Source organism: Lepidochelys kempii, chromosome 3 (genome assembly GCF_965140285.1).
Source record: "Lepidochelys kempii isolate rLepKem1 chromosome 3, rLepKem1.hap1, whole genome shotgun sequence".
NCBI lineage: Eukaryota > Metazoa > Chordata > Testudines > Cheloniidae > Lepidochelys > Lepidochelys kempii.
Window position 1 is genome coordinate 148,208,112 of NC_136382.1, and position 26,498 is coordinate 148,234,609.

Sequence of the window (26,498 nt, forward strand, 5' to 3'; positions counted from 1 at the left end):
ATTCTCCAAAACTCTGGCAGTAGTTGCTGCATACCTGTGCAGGCAGGGCATCATCCTCTTCCATACCTGGATCACTGTGTGTTTGAGAACTGTGGCTCTAGATACCTTTGCTACAGTAAGTCTCATCTTGCTGGCATAGAAGGATTTGGGTTAATTTTTGCAGCTGTGTTTGCTGATAGAGATCAACTGACTATTCCTTAGAATGACAACTGAGACTGTTAATAAACATTTTCAATTATATTACAATACCTACATTAGCAACTAAAGCTGTTTTCTTTAATCCTGTCAGTGTGTATTAAGTTGCCAGCAGGATTGTTTTATTATTCAAGTAATCAAACATAATGGAGGTTGTAAGATGCAAATAGCATACATTTCATATAGTTGGGGAGATGAGAGAAATTAACAACCTTGCTGTGTCACATGGGAACAATATTTTAAATTTCATTAGCATTTACAATCATAATTGATGTTCCTAAAGACAATAAAAAATAAGAGCCCAACTGTCAACCCTTTCTAACATTTGGAGAAAACTTAAATGAATAGTCCCAATATAGCCAAGTAAGTGCTCACTAACATGACTAAGAGTTCCACAAATGAGCCCTAAATTAAATATTCCACACTTAGTTAATTTATAGAATGAGTTGTCACATATGTTAGGTAATTTAATATATGCACACTTCTGTCAGGGCAATAACTACTAAATAACATTTAACAATTGACTTATGAGTAACTTCTAATTAAGAAACTTCTGATTAAGAAACCTCTAAGAAATTATGTGGTACTTTGACAAATTCTAATTTTCATGTAACTGATATAGAAGATTTATTTTGTTTAAGATTAACACTCTAAAACAGTTTAAATGTATGAGTCTATTGTTGAGAAGTAAATAAAACCCTTTGTAATAAATGTGAATAAACGTTTTTCATTCAGCTTAATTACTTGTTGAGTTAAGTGCAGTAAATACACTTCATGCTCAGAATTTAGAACTAGGATGTGGTTCTGCTCTGAGAACTGACTGTGGAGGTTCCTACCAGGGGTACCTGTTCCCATAGTGCTGTGGGCCTGGAACCTTGTAGAAAGCAGGAGTGTTTGTGTCCCCTGGCATGAAAAGTTTGCATCAGAGGTTATAAAAAGGGGACCACAATGCTTTTCAGTTCCTTTCTGGCCACTGGCTTTGAGTATCAGAGCCTTTGTTCCCTTGCCCTACAAGTGTCCTTCATTATTTTCTCTCCATAATTTGGGATTTTTTCCATGTTTTCTCTTTTATTTGCCAGCTAGGGTAATTACTATTTAGTGTAGTTTGTTCTTAGTGCACTCTTCTGTTCGGAAAAACAATGAGGAGTCTGGTGGCACCTGAAAGACTAACAGATTTATTTGGGCATAAGCTTTCATGGGTAAAAAACCCACTTCTTCAGATGCATGGAGTGACTCAGATACAGACTAACACGGTTACCCTTCTGATCTTCTGTTTGGGGCTCAGTCCTAGTTTCAGATCAGTACAAGTTCTAATCCATCTCCTTTGGTTAGGGTTTTCACCTTGGACCAGCATAGAATCATATGATCATAGAAATGTAGGGCTGGAAGGGACCTCAACAGGTCATCTAGTCCAGTCCCCTGCTCTGAGGCAGTACTAAATGTGATCTACATCAGCGGTTCCCAAACTGTGTTCCGTGGAACACTGGTGTTCCGCACGATGTGAATAGGTGTTCCGTGAAAGAATCGTAATTAAAAAAAAAAAAGGGTCTTTTAAATTTTTTTAATTTTAAATTTGGCATATTTGAAGCGTAGCTTACAACTATTTGTGAATGACTATAATTTAATGTAAAATTCTTTTCCCGGTATTATTCCTAATATTAAGCAAATTTGTGATAGAAAAATGCAGAAACACCAATCCCATTAAATCCAAATTTGTATTTCTGTTTATAAAAATAGATTTTCCTAGTAAAAATCTAATTTGTTTGGTGTTTGTATATGTATAAAAACAGGTTTTTTTTAAGTAGAACACTGTTTTTAATTTTGACTCTTGCACTTGATTTTTGTGCTACTTTATACGTGCTTTCCACTTAGAAATTGTTAGTTCAGGTTATTTTAAATTTGTATTTTTGCTTTGTTTTATAAAATAAAATATATTTGAGCATAAATAATGCATTTTTTTTATTTGAAAACCAGACGACTACAAAATAATATTATAAGTATTCTGTAATAGGCTAAAAAGTGTTCCGTGGCCAAAAAAGTTTGGGAAACACTGATCTAGACCATCCCTGACAGGTGTTTGTTTAACCTGTTCTTAAAAACCTCCAGTGATGAAGATTCACCTACCTCCCTAGTGTTTCAGTGCTTAACTACCCTTACAGTTTGGAAGTTTTTCCTAATGTCTAACGTAAATCTCCCTTGCTGCAATTTAAGCTCATTTCTTGTTGTCCAGTCCTCCGTGGATAAGGAGGACACTTTATCACGCTCCTCTTTATAACAACCTTTTTTACAAATACTTGAAGATTGTTACCATGTCCTCCCTCAGTCTTCTCTTCTCCAGGTGAAACAAACCCAATTTTTTCAATCTTTCCTTGCAGGTCATGTTTTCTAGCTCTTTTATCGTTTTTGTTGCTCTCCTCTGGACTTTCTCCAGTTTGTCCGCCTCTTTCCGAAGTGGCTCTCAGAACTGGACACAATACTACAGCACAGCCTTATCAGTGCTGTGTAGAGTTGAAGAGTTCCTTCTTGTCTTGCTTGCAACACTCTTGCTAATGCATCCCAGAAAAAAGTTTGCTTTTTTTACAACAGTGTTGCATTGTTGACTCATATTTAGTTTGTGATCCCACCCTTTGCTGCCAAACATGGGAAAATAATGGGCTTCATAAGATATGCCTCCGATGAGACCAACATATTAGTATCCAACTAGCATGTCAGGTTACTTGTACTGTTTGGGGGAAGGACAATTGTCCAGAAAGTGATTTCATTGTGCTACCTTAACTCCCAGAGCCTGATACAATAGGTCAGGGGTGCTCAACCTATGGTCCGTGGCACAGCCCACCAGAGCATTTCATAAGGCCCATGGCGGGGCTCAGGCTGTCAGCCCCACACTGTGGGTCTAGGGCTGTCTGCGCCACATGGCAGGGCTCCTGGTATCAGCTTTGGGAGGTGGGGCTCAGGCTATCAACTCTGGGCAGCTCTTTATTTTGATTTGGGAGAGGGTGATGTGTTCTTTACTGTTTTTCCCCGTTTTCTATCATTCTGATACCCGTTTTATTCACTGATTTTTTGTTTTTAAATAGACAATACCATAAATAGAAACAGCCTATCTAAATACATACGAAACAAGCTGAACTTAAAATATAAATCCATACAGGTGACTTTAAATCTTTTTAAAATATGTGGAATCTGTTTGGCCCACACAAAGTTGTGCTTAGATTTGTGTGACCCTCCTGTGTAGTAAGGTTGGGCACCAGTGCATAGTAAGACTCATGGAGGAGGCATTGGCAATGTATCAGCTCTGGACTTTCAATCTGTGTGCTTCTTGGTTTCATTGAGGGCTTCAGGTTCCAAGTCTAAAGGCTTGTTCAGTCCATACTGCATAGATCTGATGATGATCTCTGATCCTAACAGACTAACCTATGCTGAGTCATTGGGAACTCTTTCAAAAGTTTGGAAAAAAGAGAAAGAAGAGGATGCAGGAGCACTCACCCAATTTTCAGTCAGAGTTCTAAAGCAGAGGAAAATCATGTATTCAAAACTCATGAGTCAGGCCCCCAATATCATGAAGTTTTTTAAAATAATACTTTTTGAATTCTTTTATTTGCCTTCTGGTTTCTGCTCCTTTAAGGGTGCATTTGCTTCATGTTTTCAAGCTTTTCTTTGTAACTATGAGGGAGAGAAGCTTACTTTTTTAAATGAAAGCAGATTCTTATGCAGTCTCTTGATTGCAGCAGCTGAAGTTTTAAGAAGAGCACCAAGTAACATGAAACTCATGATAAAATCATGAGAGTTGGCAATACTGCCATGGTGCCATTTTAATGGAGCAGTCCATGGAGCTGTAGAGTGAATCAGTTTTGAAATCAAGGACTGAGAGAACTTCTTCACTCCCCTAATCCTTAGTTCTGTTGGAGGGAGCATCTCTGGTTCTAGAATCTCTCTGAGCCTCCTGGCAGCAAGGTCATCTTGTTGGTTTCTTGTCTTTTCTTATGGTGGGGGGAGTTTTAGGTCCTTTCTTGCACCTGACTCAGTGTTAACTACTTGGCTGGTTCCCCTTGATCCCCTATTGCTCTTCCTTGGACTTGCTCTCCTTTGGGGGATCTAGTTTCCCCAGGTCTGAGAGCCACTTAGCTTGCTTTTGTTCCAGCTGCGAAAGAACCCAGATGTTCATCCTGTGAGCTGTTGGGCTTCTAGGGCACAACAGACTTTCTGTAAGTTCCTTTTCAAGGACAGACATTTCGAGGAGCCTTCCTGGTGTCTTGACTGTCACTGCCTAAGGCACTTGCATGTTCCCCTTTTATACTCAGTGGTCCATTTGGCTTCCCCAGTCCCAGTCTACAATTACTACCTGGAATGGCACAGCCTTTGGTTTGGAAGCACATTTTGTCCAAGACAAAACTCACAAATTACTGTGTATTTTGGAATCTCATCATAAAGGAAAAATTACACATCCAATAAATAAAGGCTTAGAATTTACCAGATGTTATGGCTTACTCCTAGATCAATCCTTCCTGTGGCTTCATCGGGTACTAGTAAAGAGGTTTTAAATATTTTTTCCTCACATCCAAACCCTGGTTCGCTATTTGTCTGAGCTGCAGTGGTAATGACCAAAGCTCAGTTTCCTGAGTAATGCTTTAAGATGCTGCCAAAAAAAAAAATCAATAACTTGAAGAAGAAAGCTTCTTCCTCAGCCATTATAGCCCTAAGAATTGAGAACTACTAGCTGGTCCTCTCTTGGTTTACTTAAATATTTGAGAGAATATGTACTGAACCATCTTTCACAAGAGATTTAGGCTCCATTTCAGCAAAGCCTGTGTTTAAGTCTAACTGATGTCAGTGTGACATAATCATATGCCTAAAATTCAATACTTATAGAAGTGCTTTGCTGAATCAGGCAAATTATTTGATTCTGAAGGTCAAAGTATTTTGTGATATCCATTAAGCATTGTATGATGTTTCAGATTCTGAAACAAATGCAGTGCCACTTCGCTCGGTTAGAAGAGACATTTTGGGCTGAAGTCATGGGACTCTCTTTGGATGTTCGAGTGAGAACTGAGAATTTAAAATCTTGAACGTCTTTAGATGGAAATAGATGAGGTCTTTGAGGAAGGGAAAGAGAGGAATCCACTGGGTCAGTAGGTCTATCTCAGATTCCATTCAAGAAACCATCTTTTATCTGTCTTGCTTCACTTTCAAAGGCAGTGCTCCTGAGGTCACTTTCTGTCCAACAGTGACTTCCTCCCAAATATCAAAGTGGAAGATCCCAGAGGCAGTATAGCACTATTTCTGTTTCCACTACTCTGTTAGTCCCATTTGTTTGGAATGGCTGTTGCCCTTATCTGGACAGTTGGAGAGAGCACCATGTTCTCAAGGAGTGAGAGCCTCTTTTTAAGTCATATATTCTCTCTTTAAATTTTCAGGGGTAAGGATAAAACTAGAAAAATACACTCTGATTCATATCCAAAAAACTAGCCTTTACTGGGGAAAGTTTCAGTTCGTTAAAGACATCTGCCTTCTTTCTGACAAAGTTCAGTATTTAAGAGATTCTATTTTCCATCCTCCATAACAGCCTCAGAAATCTGTTCAAATCATCCTTCTATGCTTACTGGCATCTGCCACCTTTGTGACTAGCCTAAGACCTCTCCATCCTAGTGTCAACTTCTTGAGCAGACACAACTATCCTGATTTCTAGACATCTGTCTCAATGGTACTATGACCTCATGCATCCCAGAACATGGGTCAACAGAGGCTTTATTCTTGAAGAATTACAGCTGCTGTTGAGAGAGAGTGAGTGTGTGTGTGTGTGTGTGTGCGTATATATATATATATATATATATATATATATATATATGTATATGTGTGTGTGTGTATATATATATAATCACGAATATGTGAATCTAAAATGTCCATTACATTTTGTGAAGGAATTTCTTCACATGCTTCACAATAAATCACTTACTGAATGGAATATGAAATATCTTACAATACAAAAAGAGAGTTATGTTACAAAACTGTAAAGACTGTTAGGTCTTTTCAGGAAGTTTTTTAATACAGTGTCTAAGATTTTTTTTTTTATTCTTTTGTGCTTAAATTTTTAAAAAATTGGGAGAAGCATTTTCATAGAAATGTAGATAAAGTGGGCTGCTGACATTATTAATTTTTTTGAAATTTCTGAGGCTCTATGTTAACACAAAAATGACCGCTTATACAGCCACTGAGTTTACCACTGCTCCTTCAAAAAGAAATTTGGTTTCATTCTTTAAATGGCTGGTAGCCAGTGACATCTTTTAGAAAAATAAGATCTCTGAACACTGTGCTAAAGGATTAATTTTTGTTTATAATTACATTGTTCAAAATGCATGTAGTGATCTCTCTCTGTTTTTGTTGAGCCTAAATGTTTTCTTTAAAATCAACACATGGATTTAAATAGTATGCTGTCACAAGGCTGTGGCTTTGACCTGAATACATTGACAAATGCACATTGTTCTAGACATTTTTTTTAAATTCTGGTAATGTGTCAAGCAGTGTTGATTCAGTGAGTATAAATTATGTTCCATTAAGGATGGAGAGGAAGATGCAGATTTCATTTTACAAATTTTTCAAATTCTGTCTTGAGTTTGTGATCAAATATGAACCTAAATCAACATCCCAAAAGAGTAAAGACAGTGGCCTTGTGTCTTAACAAGCTGTAGTGTGGATATTATGTTCATGGAATATGAACAGGGAATTCAGATAAAAACATAAAATACTCTTTTTGGAAGGTTACAGCATGACTGTTTCTTAAAATCCAGAATCTTAGCATACAAGAGCCAAGGGCAGACAGAGAGAAAGCAGGCTGCTCCCTAAAGCAGAGAGGCACACTCATTCCACCTTGTTCTAGGCTGAATCTTTGCATATTGACTGTTGCTAGAGCCTGTCACATGCTTCCCTATAGAGCTCCCTAGCTGTAAGCAAACCTAAAAAAACCTTTGAGAATTTAAAGTGTTGGTTTGCAATTTTAACACAGTTTTCAGTACACCACAGTGGGGGTGGGAGAAGGGTGGCTTTACACCACCTTTTTGCTTTTCCTGTTCTGAGCTTAGATAGCTGTTCATGCCAATCCTGGTTCCACCCAACTGTAATGGTCCAAAAGGACCATTACAGCTGTTGGGATAGCCAAAACACAGAGGTACTGCAGCCATGCTCCCTTCCCCTGATACTTCCTTGTGCTGGAGACAGCAAAGGGGATGTGATGCAGAGCTGGTTAGGCCAGCTCTAGGTTGCCCGGGGTTATCCGGAACAGGTCAACACTTAGCTGGCCAATTAGGCCAGTGGAGTAGAATAGAGGCTGTAATGGAGACCAGGATTTCCTCCAGTGACTAGTTCACAGGCCTCTTTTGATTTGTCTTAAACTGTAGATGGCATTGATGACCAGTAGGTTGTGCTGAGTTTTCATATTTTGTTGGCTGAGTTATTAGGGTAAAAATACTGCAGTTTGTAGGTGAATTAATGATGCATAATAGCTTTACCAAAAGTAAATCATTCCGCATATTTAACAGTAACCAACCAAAGCATATATTTTCAGCAATACATAAATGGCAAATGCATATCTCATTAGAGTATGCACTGAAATTCTCCCTAGAGTTGGCTATTAATCTTTGGAATACTTTACTATTGGAGGAAAAAGGGAGAAAATGGGCTAAATTCTGATGTCAGTTACACTGGAGTCAACCTGGAGTAATTCCATTGCAGTCAATCACCTTTATTCGGAGCTGTGGTTGAGCTGAGCATCGCACAGCCCAGAAGGCGGGTGGAGAAGGACCAAAAGGTGGCTTTATGCCAATTCTGGGCCTCCCAGATTCAGAGGCAGTGAAGAACTGCAGTGGCCTTCAGCTTAAGCTAGTGCAGGCCCAGGGTCTACTTTAATTTACATAAAGGGCCACTGAAGCAGCCCACTACAGCCGTAGCACAGTGTATTCTGGCCAAGAATCCTCCCTTCTAGCAACTGCCCCTTCCTGGTCCTGTCCATACCTCTGGGAGAGGGTAGGCAATTGCCGGCTTTGCAGCCTTGTATATTCACAAAGCGAGTGTTCAAGAGCCAGAGCAGAGCCTCGAATCAGGGTGTCACATTTTGGGGTGAAATCCAGACCAGTGAGAAGAATGGAAGATTGGTGAGGAAACTACCTTGAAGAAAGACTGTAGCTTGTTAAGTTGGGTCTTAGCCATTAGAAAGTATATGTTTACTTTTGTTTGTGTGTAACCCTTGCTAATGTTATTCCTTCTACTTGGTATCACTTAACCTATGTCCTCTTGTTAGTAAACATGTTATACATTTAATCTAAACCAAATCTAACCTAAATGCTGTGTTTGCATTGAAGTAATTGTTATCTCTAGTTATTGTGGCAAACTGCTGAATATTGTCTCTTTAAAGGACCATTTATCTGAGTGGCCCAGAAAAGGGCTGGACACTTCAGGGCAGATGTTTTGGGGGAATTCAGGACTGGAAGTGTGCTGAGGCCATCTTGCCAGGTGTCACCAAAGCTGCTGGAAACTGCGGGTGTCTGTTGTGTTGTGGCAGGCTGCTTAGCATCAGAAGCATTGAACCAGAGCTGCACAGACACTTAAGATACTGCATGCTTGTCCGCTGGCTGTTGGTGTTTGGGCTGTGAGCCACAGCAGCAGAGCATTTAAGGCACCCAGGGTGATAGCGCAGGTGGTGACACAGCACCTTACTTGTCTGGATTGCACCCCAAAACGTGAGATATGGCCACTGTAGTGACTTTGCATTAAATTTGGAGTTACCAAGAACAGAATTTGGCCCCATCTCTCAGACTTTCTACATCAAAATTGCTGTGTTTATTTTTAAAATCCAATTTGCTTATAATTTGTACTCTTAGCCCCAAAAATTCACACCATACAGTGTGCATAATATAGCCAAGCAAATGATTCACAGCAAATTATTTATTTGAAAATCTCATCCTCTTCCTCTGCTTCCAGAATGTCAACAAGTAGATCATAGGCTCCTCAGATTTATTCATAATTCTTATTGATTCAGCATATTTTTACCTTTTTTCTCATTTTTTTACTTTATGAATTGATTGCAAACAGTTTGCTATGAGCATTTGGGTCTCAACAATCAAAATACAAGATGTATTGGTTGGTCACATAAGTCACATGATATTGTTTCTATTATGTTACTGAATGAGCCTACCTATTATAAACAGGAGAAGGTACTGGACCTTTGAATCTCTAAGGGAGAGGTAGCCAGTTAGAGATAAGTAGCAGAAAAAGAGGATTAGGTAATTTTAGAAAATTTTAAACGTTTCCCTTTCTGGACTATTACAGTCCTTCCTAGAATCATAATTCCTGGAAAAATTAGATCACTATGAGATTTGCTGGCTGCATATGAGCTAATAAAATTTAATTTTCTGTTGTTACATTCACACCAAGTAGTTCTGTATGTGCATGTGTAACTGTGGCTGAAAAGGTGTGGTCAGTTCCTTGTCAGATTCTTTTAATTGCCTATGTACCAGGACTCTAGCAAGGGATTTTTTGAAACACTGTCTTCTTTCTGTGCCAGCAATTGTCCTATCCCATATAAAATATTCCACTTCCAATGCAGATACTTGTGTATGTGAGCTTAGAATGGGCTCTGCATGATCGTTTTTGTGAATAAAACTTGATTGCTTGAATATTCACAGAAAACAAACAGAAAAAAGGCACAAGCATTGCAAATGCCAATTCATTTTTAAATTCAAGCCAATATTTGTTGATTTTTTTTTTCAGTATCTCCCAATCTCTAGTATTAATTAGTTAATGCAAGTAAAGACAAAAACATTCTACAAGAGCTAATTATTGTTGGTAAATCCTATTTTTAAAATTATAATGAAACCCTCATCCCCAGTCTCAGACAGTTTATGGGCCAAATTCCACTCTCCTTTACAAGACAACATACATATCACAACCTTCTTCTTGCTGGTTGTTACAATGTATTTATTATTTAATCATAATCATTGTCATAATGATTTATTTCTGATAGCATCCAGAATTTGCTGGGTGAGGTAAGAAGTCACTTTCCAAAAAATATATGGCCATTTTAGCAGGTTTTCTGCAACTTTCATCCCCAGCACTACTAAACTCAAAAGAGATGATTTGGCCCATAGTTCATTATATAGCAGGTGTAATTAGTTCAGGTTTGTTTTACCAACTTTTAGTATGTTTTTGTAGGGAAATGCTCATTTAAAATTTCATTTTGCAAAACAATTTTTAATATGATTTTACCGTATATTTTTTATTACAGATACAAACTACACAATGTAATAATGTTAACCTATGGTATGGGAGCTATATTTCCATCTAAACTAAGATCACCTGCTGTCACCCCCACATCTCCTTCCTACAATTTTTGTATTACAGCATTAAAGTCACCTTTTTCATTTATAGTCATACCCTTTACATGAGTGGGCAAACATTCAGATAGGAAATGACTGTTTATTTTAGCCTGTTTTCTCCAGGAAATTCAGCTGCAAAGTGAGTCATTAACACATTGTATTTTCTAGTAGCACTTTGACCTTATACCCAGTAGTCCTATAAAATCTGTGGCAAGGTGTTGTATGCTATCTTTTGTTGTTAAAAATTTATTTTTAATTCCTGGAAGTTTGTGCGATAAATTCATAGTGGTGGACAAAGTAGCCACAAATAACTAACGGCTAGAACTTCAGTGTGTTAGGAACAAGTTCCATGTGTTGTGCACATGTAGTAATCTGGACAGTAATGACAAAGGGCCAGATGCTCAACTGATGTAAGACGGCATAGTTTCACTGAACATTTGATCCAAATTATTTGCTCTGCCAACTGTAATTCTAATGCTTTTTCAAAATGTTCTTTACTGAGGAATTGTAAACATATATAAATTGAAGCAGCAAAAAGAACAAAAAAATAATATTTTACAATAGTAGCATAATCATTAATAATAAAAGAAATTCCATACATAGATTTCTCACATCATTTTTGTTTTAAGTAAAACAAAATAAATGCCTGGATTAGAGTATAACTGTTCATGAGGATCAGAACATAAAAACATCCACCTATAAATGCAGCGACAATTTTTTTTCTTCCTGAGGGACAGTCAATGACACTAGCACTTTTTTACAAAATGGGTAATATTTTACTTCCCTATTATTCTTTTTATGCTTCAAGAAGCACACTATTCAAGATTAAGAAACAGGCCTCAAAGCCCTACAGTTTTCAGTCATTCAGTGGCTTTGTGGCAGTCTTTTGAAAAATTAAAGCCAGCAAGGCAAGAGCACCAAATTGACAGGGGTTTCTTTTTTTTACTTTGAAATGTATATGTGAGTTATGACCGTTTACACCATCAGAGAATCTACCTTGATGACTCCATATTTTTCAGCTAATAAAGTAGCTGGGAAAATGGGCAGGGGAAAAAAATCCTCCCCTACAGACTACAGAATACCTGCAGAGTGACTCTAGAAAACCTTGTTTAGCCCAGTGGTTCTTAACCAGGGGTACATGTACCCTTGGGGGTACGCAGAGGTGTTCTGGGAGTACATCAGCTCATCTAGATATTTGCCTAGTTTTACAATAGACTACATAAAAAGCATTAGCAAAGTCAGTACAAACTAAAATTTCATACCTACAATGATGTGTTTATACTGCCCTGTATACGATATGATGTAATGTAAGTATAGTATTTATATTCAAATTGGTTTATTTTATAATTATATGGTAAAAATGTGAAAGTAAGCAATTTTTTAGTAATAGTGTGCTGTGACATTTTTGTGTTTTGATGTCTGATTTTGTAAGCAAGTAGTTTTTAAGTGAGGTGAAACTATGGGGTACACAAGACAAATCAAACTCTTGAAAGGGGTACAGTAGTCTGGAAAGGTTCAGAGCCTCTGCTTTAGCCCAGTAGCTAGAGAAGCCACTCTGCACCCTCATGCACCAACCTTCCGATAACTTGCTGAGGGGGAGGATGACAGGATCAGCATATCAGTGAATCCCTAACCCAACTGTGACTCACGTGGATCAGGACTCTGGATCACTCCAGGGGTGCAAGCTATGCTGGTTCTGACAGTTGAGGGACCCTCCACACTTGCAGATTTACTATCTACTGTACTGGTTAGTATGCAAAACGCACTTGTTTGCATTTGGTCTGCTCAGACGGGATTATGGCTTTTAATTGAGTAGGCACAATCTCTCCCCAAGTATGCTGCTTGCACACAGATGGAGGAGATTGTCATGTGTCTGCCCAACCATACCCATACATTGGCCATGCTACAGCAATAATCCAGTTTCTTCTCTGCTCCTTTTCCATCATCCTGGTCCCTGTATGAGGGAAGAAGCAATGAATGAGCAATCTCTGAGCTCCCTGGTCCTCAGAGATTGCTGTTATGAATGGTCCCTACACAGCCATACAAGATGTTGGGGGGTGGGGGGAGAGGGAAGCTCCTTGATTGACTCTCCACCCTGTACAACCATGCAAAGGCTTCTCACAATTTGGGCCGCAGCATTAGTGCAAATTAATGAGGGTCTACTATGTCTCTGACTCTTTCTGTGAAAAGAGAAAACTGAGGTAGACTCCATAAAATCTGATTAAATCCAGTTATCTATAGTTTTTTACAACGGAAAATACAAAACTCCAGAAGATATTTCCTTAGCTGGAAGGATGCGCCCACTAAAGATTTTGACCTCCTCCTAACTCCATCACCCTTTTTTTATTCTTCCTTTTTGCTATGCAAGCCACAGAAGTACTCCCATTTTGGTTTCCATCTCAGGGCCCCGTCTCATTCTCCTTCCACAAGGGATTCTGTGGAGTTTATAAGTAAGAATTGGTCAGAATTAAATTCCAGACGAAAATGTTGAAAGTAAGTGTTATGGCAGACAGCTTGTTCAGATGAATTTTGTTCACTGAAAAGTATCCTTTTAAGTATATTCTGATTTTTAGAGTTTTCTTGGAGCAAATTACAGTGTTCATATTGGCCACTAGGACTCCAAATTTTGTGGCCGTTATAATGTGGCTGTTTAACAAAATTATAATACTTAATGTTTATGTAGTGTTTTACACTTCAAACCACTTCACAAACATTCGCTTATTTATAATTCTGGACAATAGAAAGACCATTCGGACAATTTTCAAGTATACATTTCTCTAATTTTTATTTTAAAAAAAGAGGAGGGGGAAGAGCAAATAAACACAATTTATAAGTTTAGTCATTTTTAAGTAACATTCTCGACTTAAAAAAAAAACAAAAAACACTTAATCTTGAGCCAGATTCCTTTTCCAGCTGCCTTAACAGGTTGATTTCAGTTTAATTTACACAGCTGGACAGGTCTGCGGGTGGCTGGAAATGTTTTAGGTAGGTGGCCATTTACCACAGGGTGCATTAATATGCAGTGAATAGGAAATCTTGCAAGGACTTTTGCCCAAAGCGCATAAGTAAAAATCATTCTAATATGCCCATCAGTTTCTTTTAAAACATTTAAGGTTTGTTATCAGTTTATGGATGGTTCCTGTTGAATCCCTAGATAGAACTCTGTAATGCAGTACCATATATCTACACAATGGTTCTCTGACGAGCTTAGCCAGAAACAAAAGAGCTGGAAGAGAGACATGAAAAACATACAAGAACTGAGTTATGCTGATGCATCAGAACATGCACATTAAAGTTAAAATTAAAAATAAAAAGCAAATTAAACAGAAGGAATGCTGGTGTCACTGACCTCAGTTTCAAATAAAGGGAGAGGCAGCCAATATCAGCATTTATATACTACATGTATCTTAGGAGAAATGCCTAAATTTAATGGAATACCATTGGTACAAGGGAACTGGATGTCTCTATTTGCTTATTGATTGATGAGAGGTATTTTTAGATATTGAAGAGCAAAGATGGTTCATCTGGGAAGAGTTTTATTTGAGATATGGTCATGACAACATCCTATAAAAGAATAATTTATGGAACAGAGTACAGGCTGGATGATTTTGAAGAAAACATGTTGGTATATCTGTGAATTTTAGAGGAAATATAAGCCACTTACCCCCCCAGTCATTAACATCAGTAATACAGTGAAACCTGTGTTAGAGACCACCTTTGGTAGGCAACCTTTTCTAAAAGGTTACTGTCCCATAGTGTCACCAATGCACTGAGCATAGTTTTACTCCACCTTTATTAAGCAACTGATTTTTGCTAGTTTTCTAATGGTCACTCAAGACAGGTTTCACTGTACTTAAATGGGTATGTCATAGCTTGCTATGATGTGTGTAAGTTCAGGAAATGGGGCAAACAAAATAAAGTAGCATACAATAGATTTCTCTCTCTCTCTGAGATATTTTCCATCTATTTGGTGATAGTGGGTTGATTTTCTATGAATGAAAATGTATAAATTGAGTTATTTGTGGGGGATAAAACTGTTCAGAGACTTTCTAGCTGTAACAGTATACACTTGAAGATTTATTTTAACTGAACTTCCCTTGTAAACATCTATAAAGAACGAACATTTAGAAAGTGAGCACCAGATTAGGGTAAGAGAACAAACTGGGTTGGGGGTGTGTGTGTGTGTATATATATATATATATATTTGACAGTATTTTTCTTTCTCCTCACACACACTCTGGTCTGATCTGCAGGCCTTTCTGTTTGTTAATAACGCAAACTTGTGTTCCCACTACTGGGACCCTTGTTCCTGACCTTTATGGTCTACACTCCCTGCCACATCTCTTCACTATTAAATTTTGTAAGCTGTTTGGGCCAGAGACTGTCCTTTATTTTATGCTTGTACCCTCCTCCAGCACAATTGGAACTAAATCCCTATTTTCGGATGTCAGAGTCTATTGTAATACAAATAATAAATAATAATATAATAGTCAAGCAATGTTCTGTCCCATATTAAAATATACCACATCTATTGTGAATTCTCAAATGTGTAAGTTTTAAATTTGCTAACCACAAGTTTTCTTGCAAGTAAAATTTGATTTTATCAATGTGCATTGAAAGTAAATATGTGGGTTCATAACATGGGGAAGCAATTTCATTTTTAAGTTCAGAGTGGGTACTCGAAAAATGACATGGACATAATTTTTTCTTCTTTTGAGTTATCAGTGATTCTATAAAAGATGCTAAGTCAAATGTTGCTAGTGTTAGAAAAATTACTCTAACCAACATGTAACTACACAATTTGATCCAGTGTAGTAGATGCTGCAGAATAAAAGTGTCTTGCAGGTAAAACAGCAGAATAACCCCTAAATGAAGACTAAACTGATTAATATTAATGTTCAGTTATTTCCATTCTCCCACTGATAAATATTTTTGTTTCCTTACAGACATTAATGAATGCCAGCTGCAAGGGGTATGCCCTAATGGTGAGTGTTTGAATACCATGGGCAGCTACAGATGTACCTGCAAAATGGGATTTGTGCCAGACCCTACTCTTTCAAGATGCATACGTAAGTAATAGAAATGATCTAAAACGGGGATTTTTCCTTGCAGCATACAGTGAATTAAGCAGATTAGACTTTCAAACAAACTAGTGTTGATTAAAGATATTGTAATTATATACAGTTACAAAGAAGCATAAATTATCAAGTTAAAGATCTCTTAAATACAGGACAATGATCAAATAGGAAGATGCCATTCTGAATCACGAAGATAATGGATGACCCAGGGGTTGCAGCTCCCGAAACCAGGAAATTTTCAAAGTTGCACAATCAACCATAATTCTGTCATTTCCTAATATTTGAGTGCTTGACTTTGCAACCTTAATGCTCTTTTAATGTAGATTTTGTATAATTTCTTAGGTTTTTAAACAAGCAAACTTTTAAAAAGTCCATCATGTGGCATCATATTGACACCCACATGGGTCATCAGCAGGGTTGGAATCTTTAGATCCACCATACAAATTTCTGGCACTTGAGCTCAGAGTAATTATAGCAGTAGTAGGTTGTCATCATCTACGATGGAACAACTCTAGAGGGGGATGTGATATTTTGTCATTGTCAGTGGTTTCACAGATGAATGACTCGGGAGTCTTGGGTTGTTTTTTTGAGTATGTATGTGTCAGTACGGAAACCACTCTAGGTGGGTATGCACCTCAGGAGTGCCAGATAGAGGTCTTTTGAACAGCAATGTCCACACAAGCATCCTGTGCCTCCTTGTGCTCCTGCATGAGAGCATAAAGAGTGGAGTGACCAAGACCCTCCCTTAGTTTTCTCTTAATGTCCATTTCATTGAGATGGAACCTGGCAAGTGTCCAACCTGCTAATTCTTAGCTTCAACTAAATCTTTTCAAAACCTGCAAAAGCCTTCAGAACTCTTCTGATTCACTGATATATGACCACTGTAAACTATATCAATCCATATGGAGTGAATATTGATGGTCAGCCCCTCCTGCCCACCCCTTCTGTACAGACCCTTTGTACAGGACACCTCAACATGGCAGATCCAAAACCTGCAGTCTTCAAGGCCTGCCCATCCTTAGTAATAGACTAATTCCATTGACAATGTTTGATGTGCCTGTCATTCTCTACAAGAGCAGGTAAGTCACAGGATGCATGGTTGAAGCTTATCTCCTGGAGCAAACTAGGTCTGTTCAGATCCTAAGGAGAAGGCACGAGAATGCTAGCAGCAGACGAGCCAGATTTATTCAGTGCCCTGTCTAGCAAATGCCTAAGACCAATGCAAAGATGATGGGACTGCAAAAAGATCTGGCACCAACACCTCTGGCATGGAAGCAAACTCCACTGGCACTGCAGACACCATCTGTACTAAAGTTGACACCTCTGATATCAATGTCTGGCACCAAAAGGGAGAATTCCAAACACAGAATTAGAATCCTGAAATAGCTCTGTGACTTCCCACAAGATACTGTAAAGGTTCCAGAGAGAAATCCACCAAGCCCTACATGGCCTCAAGGGCTGGTGATAAGGTGCATCCTGTGGCACAAAGATCTCTGGTACCAATCCTGGTTTTAGCAATATGCCCTGCAGCATCGATGCCTACAGCCTCTCTCTCCAAGCTCAAGACTGGTTCATGGCTCTTCATTTGCAGGATGCATAGTTCCATATAGCTATCCATTGAGCCCACAGGTAGTAACTAAGATTCACAGTGAGGCCCAAACCATTATCAATACAGGGTTCCACTGTTTGGACTCTCCACACCACTGAGAGTATTCACGAAATGCCAGGCAGTAGGAGCCTTTAAGGAGAAAGGGAACCCACACCTACACATATCTCAATGACTGGCTGATCAGGGTCAGGTCCCAGCAGGTGGCCACTGCAGCCCTGGATTATATCCTCTTCCTTGTGAGCTATGAGAAATTCTCTCTTACAGCGTCACAGATGATGGTATTAATAGGAGCTGTGATCGACTCTCATTGGTGAGAAATGTTTTACCAGAGCACAGGTTCTGATCTCTCCAGTCAATGATGAAGGATCTAAAATCGAATCTGACAATAACGATGTATACAGGAGGTCAGACTAGAGGACTACAATGGTACCTTCTGGCATTGGAATCTATGAATTACTAGAATTACTAGGGGAAGCTAAAGTGGATGGGAACCTGGGAGGCAGTGACCATGAGGTGGTCGAATTCAGGATCCTGACACAGGGAAGAAAGGAGAGCAGCAGAATACAGACCCTGGACTTCAGAAAAGCAGACTTTGACTCCCTCAGGGAACTGATGGGCAGGATCCCCTGGGAGAATAACATGAGGGGGAAAGGAGTCCAGGAGAGCTGGCTGTATTTTAAAGAATCCTTATTGAGGTTACAGGGACAAACCATCCCGATGTGTAGAAAGAATAGTAAATATGGCAGACGACCAGCTTGGCTTAACAGTGAAATCCTTGCTGATCTTGAACACAAAAAAGAAGCTTACCAGAAGTGGAAGATTGGACAAATGACCAGGGAAGAGTATAAAAATATTGCTCAGGGATAAAAGAGTGAAATCAGGAAGGCCAAATCACACCTGGAGTTGCAGCTAGCAAGAGATGTTAAGAGTAACAAGAAGGGTTTCTTCAGGTATGTTAGCAACAAGAAGAAAGTCAAGGAAAGTGTGGGCCCCTCTGAATGAGGGAGGCAACCTAGTGACAGATGATGTGGAAAAAGCTAATGTACTCAATGCTTTTTTTTGCCTCTGTCTTCACGAACAAGGTCAGCTCCCAGACTACTGCTCTGGGCAGCACAGCATGGGGAAGAGGTGACCAGCCCTCTGTGGAGAAAGAAGTGGTTCGGGACTATTTAGAAAAGCTGGACGAGCACAAGTCCATGGAGCCAGATGCGCTGCATCCGAGAGTGCTAAAGGAGTTGGCGGATGTGATTGCAGAGCCATTGGCCACTATCTTTGAAAACTCATGGCGATCCGGGAAAGTCCCGGACGACTGGAAAAGGGCTAATGTAGTGCCCATCTTTAAAAAAGGAAAGGAGGAGGATCCTGGGAACTACAGGCCAGTCAGCCTCACCTCAGTTCCTGGAAAAATCATGGAGCAGGTCCTCAAGGAATCAATTCTGAAGCACTTAGAGGAGAGTGATCAGGAACAGTCAGCATGGATTCACCAAGGGCAAGTCATGCCTGACTAATCTAATTGCCTTCTATGATGAGATAACTGGCTCTATGGATGAGGGGAAAGTGGTGGACGTGTTGTTCCTTGACTTTAGCAAAGCTTTTGACACGGTCTCCCACAGTATTCTTGTCAGCAAGTTAAAGTAGTATGGGCTGGATGAATGGACTATAAGGTGGATAGAAAGTTGGCTAGATTATCGGGCTCAACGGGTAGTGATCAATGGCTGGTGCCCTAGCTGGTGCCCCAAGGGTGGGTCCTGGGGCCGGTTTTGTTCAATATCTTCATAAATGATCTGGAGGATGGTGTGGATTGCACCCTCAGCTAGGTTGCAGATGACACTAAACTGGGAGGAGAGGTAGATACGCTGGAGGGTAGGGATAGGATTCAGATGTATCTAGACAAATTAGAGAATTGGGCCAAAAGAAATCTGAGGTTCAACAAGTGCAGAGTCCTGCACTTAGGACGGAAGAATCCCATGCACCGCTACAGACTAGGGACCAAATGGCTCAGCAGCAGTTCTGCAGAAAAGGACCTAGGGGTTACAGTGGACGAGAAGCTGGGTATGAGTCAACAGTGTACCCTTGTTGCCAAGAAGGCCAATGGCATTTTGGGATGTATAAGTAGGGGCATTGCCAGCAGATCGAGGGACGTGATCGTTCCCCTCTGTTGGACATTGGTGAGACCTCATCTGGAGTACTGTGTCCAGTTTTGGGCCCCACACTACAAGAAGGATGTGGAAAAATTGGAGAGAGTCCAGCGGAGGGCAACAAAAATGATTAGGGGACTGGAACACATGACTTATGAGGAGAGGCTGAGGTAACTGGGATTGTTTAGTCTGCGGAAGAGAAGAATGAGGGGGGATTTGATAGCTGCTTTCAACTGCCTGAAAGGGGGTTCCAAAGAGGATGGATCTACACTGTTCTCAGTGGTAGCTGATGACTGAACAAGGAGTAATGGTCTCAAGTTGCAGTGGAGGAGGTTTAGGTTGGATATTAGGAAAAACTTTTTCACTAGGAGGGTGGTGAAACACTGGAATGCGTTACCTAGGGAGGTGGTGGAATCTCCTTCCTTAGATATTTTTAAGGTCAGGCTTGACAAAGCCCTGGCTGGGATGATTTAGTTGGGGATTGGTCCAGCTTTGAGCAGGGGGTTGGACTAGATGACCACCTGAGGTCCCTTCCAACCCTGATATTGTATGATTCTATGAAAGTCTAAGATTGCTATGTCACATGTCAACTTGCAGGTACATGATGCTGTGTGCCAGATTTGATCTGCAGCCCTTACAATTATGGCTGAGGTTGGAGTACTCCCCTTTCAAGCATCACGAGACCAAGAAAGTCGCAGTCCCACCCAAAGTCTTACCAGAACTAGCTCAATGGCTAGACTCAGAGAAAGTATGACAGGGGTTCCCTTCTGTCCCCTCCCCAGCAATGAGACTCATTATAGGTGCCTGCCTGAACCATTTGCAGATGCAGGGGGCCCTTTGTCCCAGAATGAGCTGGAGCTGCATATAAACATCCTAGATCTCAGGGACATCCAGTTGGCCTGCATAGCATTTCTGCCTCTTCTGCAGAACTGCAAGGTCCAGATCTTGATGGACAACACATCCACGAGGCACTGTATAAACAAGCAAGGGGCTCTCAATCATTCTCTCTCTGCCAGGAAGCCATCAGGCCATGGATCTGGTGCCTTCACCGCAGTGTAACTCCACTGGCTCTTCACCTTCCAAAACCAGAAATGACTTGGCAGATTTCTTAACCTTTGTGTGGTCTCTGCAGATATTTTGCCAGGGAGGGCTCCCACAATAGAACTTTTTGATGCAGAGGACAACACTAAGTGCCTAAACATCTGCTCTAGAGGGGGCATGAGCTCAAGTTACTTACCAGACTCCTTCCTGCTACAGTGATCTCCAGCCCTCCTATATGCCTTTCTCCCAGTTACCTCAAACCCAGGGTAATATCCAAAGTCAGATGAGACAGTACCACATTGATCCTAATAGCTCCCTATTGACCAAGACAGTTTTGGCTATCAGACCTCTTGCAAATATCCATTCGGATTCCCCTCCATCTCCTGATCTTCAGACATGATATCTCAGAACTATGTCAGTTATTGCACCCAGAGCTGCAGTCATTTCACCTGGTGCCTTGGATGTTGGCTGATTGAGCAATGCTGGCAGGAGCTGTTCTCACCAGGTTCTCATATAGAGCGGGAAACCATCTACTAGGAATACCTATTCCTGTAAGTGGAAGCGGTTCTCCCTGTGGGCAATCCAGTATAATATGAAAACAGTAGAGGCCCTGATAGCAAACATCCTCAAATACATGCTACACTTGAAACATGCCAGACTGGCTTTTAGGTCTGTCAAAGTCCAAATTTCCAGCAATATCAAGTTGTAACTCTCTGATACAATTACACTTGGTCTTCTCCCATCCAATGGTGCTGAGATTCTTCAAGGGCCTCCTGCATACTTATCTACCTGTTAGAGACCTGACTCCTATGTGGGATTTCAGCATTGTCCTCCTAAAACTTATGAGGCCTCTGTTCAAGCCACTATCGGATTGTTCAGTACATCACTTTACTCTCATGGCAGTCTTTTATTACCTTGACCTGAATAATCAATAAGCTCCATGCCCTTATGGATGTACCTCCTTACATATTCTTTCACAGGGACAAGAGCGTTCTGAGACTGCACCCTAAGTTCATCCCTAAATTGATCTCAAAGTTTCACCTGAATCAGTTGATTAACCTACTGGTCTTTTCCCCAAAGCCACACAAGACACCATGAGAGAAAAGGCTGCATAGTTCGGATGTTTCCACAACCTTGCTCTATACCTTGATAAGACTTTTTAGATTGTCTCCTCATCTTTTTATGGCTAAATCCAGCTTGTCAAAGAGTCAGCTATTCTAAGTGGATTACATAATGTATCTCCCTCCACCTGTTATCAGTCAAAGCACACTCATTCATGGTACATGCAGCATCTTTGGCCTGCTTCAGGAATGTGCCACTGTCTCAGATCTGCAAAGCAGCAAAGTGGAAACTTTTGTCAAAAATTATTCACTTGACACGGTGGCTAAGTCTGATGCCAAGTTCAGAAAAGCAATACTTCAGTTTTTATTTCACTAATGCAGCTAAAGCTCCTCATTCCTGGCATTCTGAGGTGATACTGCTTGCCAGTCCCTTATAGTGGGTTCCACAGTGGCACGTTCTTAAAGATGAAAGAATGGTTACTTACCTACAGTAACTGTGGCTCTTCAAGATGTTGTAGTCAGTGTGGCTCCCATGAACCACCCTATGTCCCTGCTGTTTGGAATCCCCAGCAACACAGGCTTTGAATTATGAGGGAACTGAGGGAGGGTCACAGCTACTCTTCACTTTATGCCCTCATAAGGGAGCATGAAGAGGCACGGGGCACGTGCAGCTCTGACAGACACTGCTATCAATAGGCTTTGATCTCGTGCATGAAACGCATGCGTATGTATGGTGGGTTCCACAATGACAACATCGCAAAGAACTACAGTTACTGTAGGGTAAGTAACTATTCTTTCCATTTCAGGCTCTGGTGAGCAGTGTTCTCTAGTGGGCACAAATTCTTCTGCCTGTCCCCCATCCCCCCAGGTTTACCCCTTCTGCTTTGTTCCCTCCAACCTGTCTCAGCATCCATTCTGTCTCTTCTCCACGCTGGCTCCTCATCCCAGTCACATCCTCCTCACCTGGCCATTGCTGTATTAATTTAGATGGAATAAATGGACCAAAGGTGTTAATGTAACCCGGTCACAGTCCAATATTAAACAGTGTTAAACAAGGTCGGGGTTTGGTATACAGAGATCTCAGCCTACTTAGTACCATGGCAAATACACAACTAAAAATCCTTTTAGCTTGTTATTAAAGATAAAGAAAAGAACGGAAAACAACACATTTGAAATGTCAAGTATTAAATAAGGCTTTCACTTTAACAGCATCCCTTGTTCCTTTTCCCTTTAGCTGGAGAGAGCTTTTAGAAAGAAAAACCTCTTGTTTGATATCAGGGAGTAGCCGTATTAGTCTGTATCCACAAAAACAACAAGGAGTCCGGTGGCACCTTGAAGACCAACAGATTTATTTGAGCATAAGCTTTCGTAGGCAAAAACCCTGAAGAAGTGGGGTTTTTACCCATGAAAGCTTATGCTCAAATAAATCTGTTAGTCTTTAAGGTGCCACCAGACTCCTTGTTGCTCTTGTTTGATAGACTGTTTAGATGGTATCTGAGTTGGTAATAACTGTCCTTTTGGGGAAGAGAAAATGTTAGTTGAGAGGGGCTGGAGCTATTGTTGCTGTTGTGGTTAAAGTCCAATCCTGTTTCATCCCAGATGGTGTTTGGGATTCATCTGGAGCCAGCAGAGGTAGTGATGTCACCTGAGTCCCTATCTCTGGCCCATTCTGGTGAGGACATTTCTTAGGATCAGGATGCAAAAGGCCCAGGGTACCAGAAGATGTAGGGGTTGGCAGCCATGATGGTGAAGCTCGTTCCAGTAGCCAGTTTTTCTCCCAAAGTGTCTTTCCTTAAGGGAATAGTGGGTGGAATTGCTCATCCCCATTATTTTTTCCACTATTTAGGCTTAGTTTCTGACACACAAGTTTTGATTCACTGATTTCTGGTTCCACACTTTTCTTGTTTACGAAGCATGATCTTAACACAGTCTTTGAATTATATCAGGAGGCCTTTTTGTTTGGACTAATTCAGTTTTTCTGTCCTGCTTTTGTACCTTTTCACATCAGCATTTGTTGTTATAGGTTATTGTGACATTGTATTAACTTTCACAGTTTTTACAGTTGAACTCATAACTAGGGTAAATTTGTAGGCCCAATTATCGCAACGTGATTCCCAATCTCCACTCCTCAGGCTTCATCCCACATCCCAGTTCTGTCTCCTTGCCCAGCAATTCCCTGTTCCTCCCTTCCCCCAGTTCCTCATCCAATCTCTCACTCTGGCCTGCACTTCCCCCAGTCCACATTCCCTGTCCCAATCTCCTTCCCTGTCTCCTCATCGAAGCTTGGTGTGTCCCTGACCCTTCCCTGGCTCCTCGTCCCAGTCTCTTTGCCCAGCCAGTCCAGTTCTTCCCATCTGCCCATCTTCCGATCTCTCCCCCCTTCACCCTCATCTCCTTCTCCCAGTTCCATTGGTTCTCTGTTCCAGTCTTCTTGCCCTGCAGTCTCCCAGTTTCCAACACCCCAGGTCCTCATCGAATCTCCCCACGCTTACTGGCTCCCTGTCCCCGCCACCGTTTCTCTCCATGGTTCTTTGTCCCATTCTGCTCCTTTCTTCATTTCTAGTCATAGTGCCCTTGCCCAGCCAGTCCTAATGTCCGTCCTATCCCCACCCCCACTCCGAGTCTCAGTTTCCCTCCAGCCACGCTGCCAGCTCCCAACCCCAAGGCTTTGTCATCTTATATTTTTTTGCAGCAGGAACATGTGTGGCAGAGGAAAATTAAAACAACTGAACTTGAACAATTTTTCCAGAGAAATACTGCTGATTTCTCTTTTAACATGGCACATTTTCTTCGTAACAGAAAATGAAATAATTAATATGCTTCTGTCATTTTGGCAGAGTAACAACATTTGTTCAAAAACTTACATACCATAAAATTATATCATAAAATTGTACATGACCAACAATACCAACATCTTCAAAAGCTACCAAATGGTAGATTTACAAACAGTCAAACTAATGACCCACAGAATATATAGTACTTATCTGAAGAGAAACCATAAGAATTAAAATTGGAAATGGAAAGACCAATTATACAACAGACTTCTTATCTCTGGTTAGCCTTTTGCTGTAGGATACCATTGTGCTTAGAGTTAATGATTTTTCTGAATTATTTAATAGCTTTTTTGGATGGAATACTGATAGGATTTCTGATCTAATTATACATGTCTTATAAGAGAATTATAATTATATTTTGACATATTTAATAAAGTTTAGATTTTAAGACATTCCCTCACTATAACTGCAAGGGACACTTTTTCCCCCTAAACAAAATTTTGTCAAAATTGATATTTTTCACACACAAAAATTGGTTTTCCCTCTTACAGATTTTGTATTGATTTTATATATTTTCTGAACAGCTCTAGATGGGAATGGTGTCTAATTGAATATTGCTTGGATCTTATAGTTAACATTGTCATTTAGGATCTTGAAGAGAGAATAAACAGCATGATACTGAATTGGTTGATGTTGCAAACAACATTTAGGACAGAGAAGTAAGTCAGAGGGGTGTTGAGACATTTGAAATATGAAGTAACTATTTACATGGTAATATTTTGATGTGAGCACCCTGTACTGGAATTCCACACATGACCCTTAGTTATGATTACCAGCACTGAATGCTGCAATCACAGAAATTAGGTATGCAATATCCCTACCCCAAATTCCAAGTATACATGTCCTTACTGTGATACTTATCTTCACGGTTGATGACACCATGATCTTCCTTTTGTTCAGGCATGTAATCTGGGTGAGAACTTGCTTCACCTTCCCTCTAAACATGCACATCCAGGTGATGTCTAAATCCTGCCACTCCTTCCTATACATTTCCTAAATATGATCTTTACTCACCTTCCGAACTGCAGAAACCACATAATTTTATTACTGTTACCTCTGTCCTCCCTCCCCCTTTCCCACTTGTTTTTTGTTAAACTCACTTGTTGTGCCTTGTTTCAAATTAGATTATAAACTCCTCTAGGCAAGAATTGTGTTTCCTGTGGGGTTTGTACAAAACCTAGCACAATGATTGAGCCACAGTCTTCATTGGACCCTTTAATGTTACCTCAATACAGATTAATAGTAACAATAATAAAATTACTCATATTAGAATCATGGCTTCTCCTTTCTGTCCCTCTCCATATTAGGCTGTCAAAAAGGATAGGATTAACAAAAGCCTCAGTAGTGCTGGTGATTATCATTCGGAGAAGGCATGTTTTATTTCTGGATGACGTGTCTGAGCCCCACTTGTGGAAAAACTTGATTTATTATTCTTTTAATGTAACAAAGTCTCTGCTCAGTGATATTGGGAAGGGAATGAGAAGAATGTATCTTTCCTTTTCCGCTTACCCTCACTAGAATGGAGCCAGCAGGGAGCTTTGGGAGGAGCTGTCATCTTGAAAGCAGAGATCGTGCAATGTCCCTTCCACTCAGAAATAGAGGTGGTGGGAACTCTATTGATATTATCGTGGAAAGAATGTGTGTGTACCTGAGGGTGGTAGGGACATGCTTTCTGACCACCATGGTACCAATACTTGTTACTCTTACAGCAGTTTGAGATGCATGCCAGATGGGTGCAGGTGCTGGTATCATGGTACTACCAAGAAAATAGGAGCAACCTTAGAAATATGGAAAGGATTGAAGTTACATGTCCCAGGATTAATTCAAGTTTTGTTAACAGATCTGGGACAAATAATCTGGAATGCTGATACTTAGTGGGAGAAAGCTCTTCAGAATGCAGTAATGCAAAGGATACAACAAAATCACCCTTACAATTTTCCATTTTTGCTTCGTTGATAATGAGATTGCCACCTCAGTATTCTTTCTTTTCCTCTGTGCTTGATGGAGGGAAAACCTGGGCAGTACTGTGAATACATAAGAAACTTTATTTAGTTATTTGGGGCAACTTAAAAGGTTTTATGTAGTTGTAGTGTGATAAAGTGGCAAAAAAAAGTCATGGCAGTTTAAGACTACATAAGCGGAGGCATCACATAAGTCACATATTGTTCAGTGAAATTC

General features: G+C 40.2%; 1 protein-coding gene across 6 annotated transcripts in view; it reads left to right on the plus strand.

Annotated features, from left to right (window-relative positions):
• LTBP1 (latent transforming growth factor beta binding protein 1) overlaps positions 1–26,498 on the plus strand; it is a 375,509-nt gene that overhangs the window by 208,127 nt on the left and 140,884 nt on the right. For all 6 annotated transcript variants that reach the window (XM_073338422.2, XM_073338423.2, XM_073338424.2 and 3 more), the window contains exon 10: positions 15,506–15,628. In XM_073338422.2, coding sequence (XP_073194523.2) covers positions 15,506–15,628 — 123 coding nt within the window. The remainder of the gene's footprint in view (positions 1–15,505; positions 15,629–26,498) is intronic.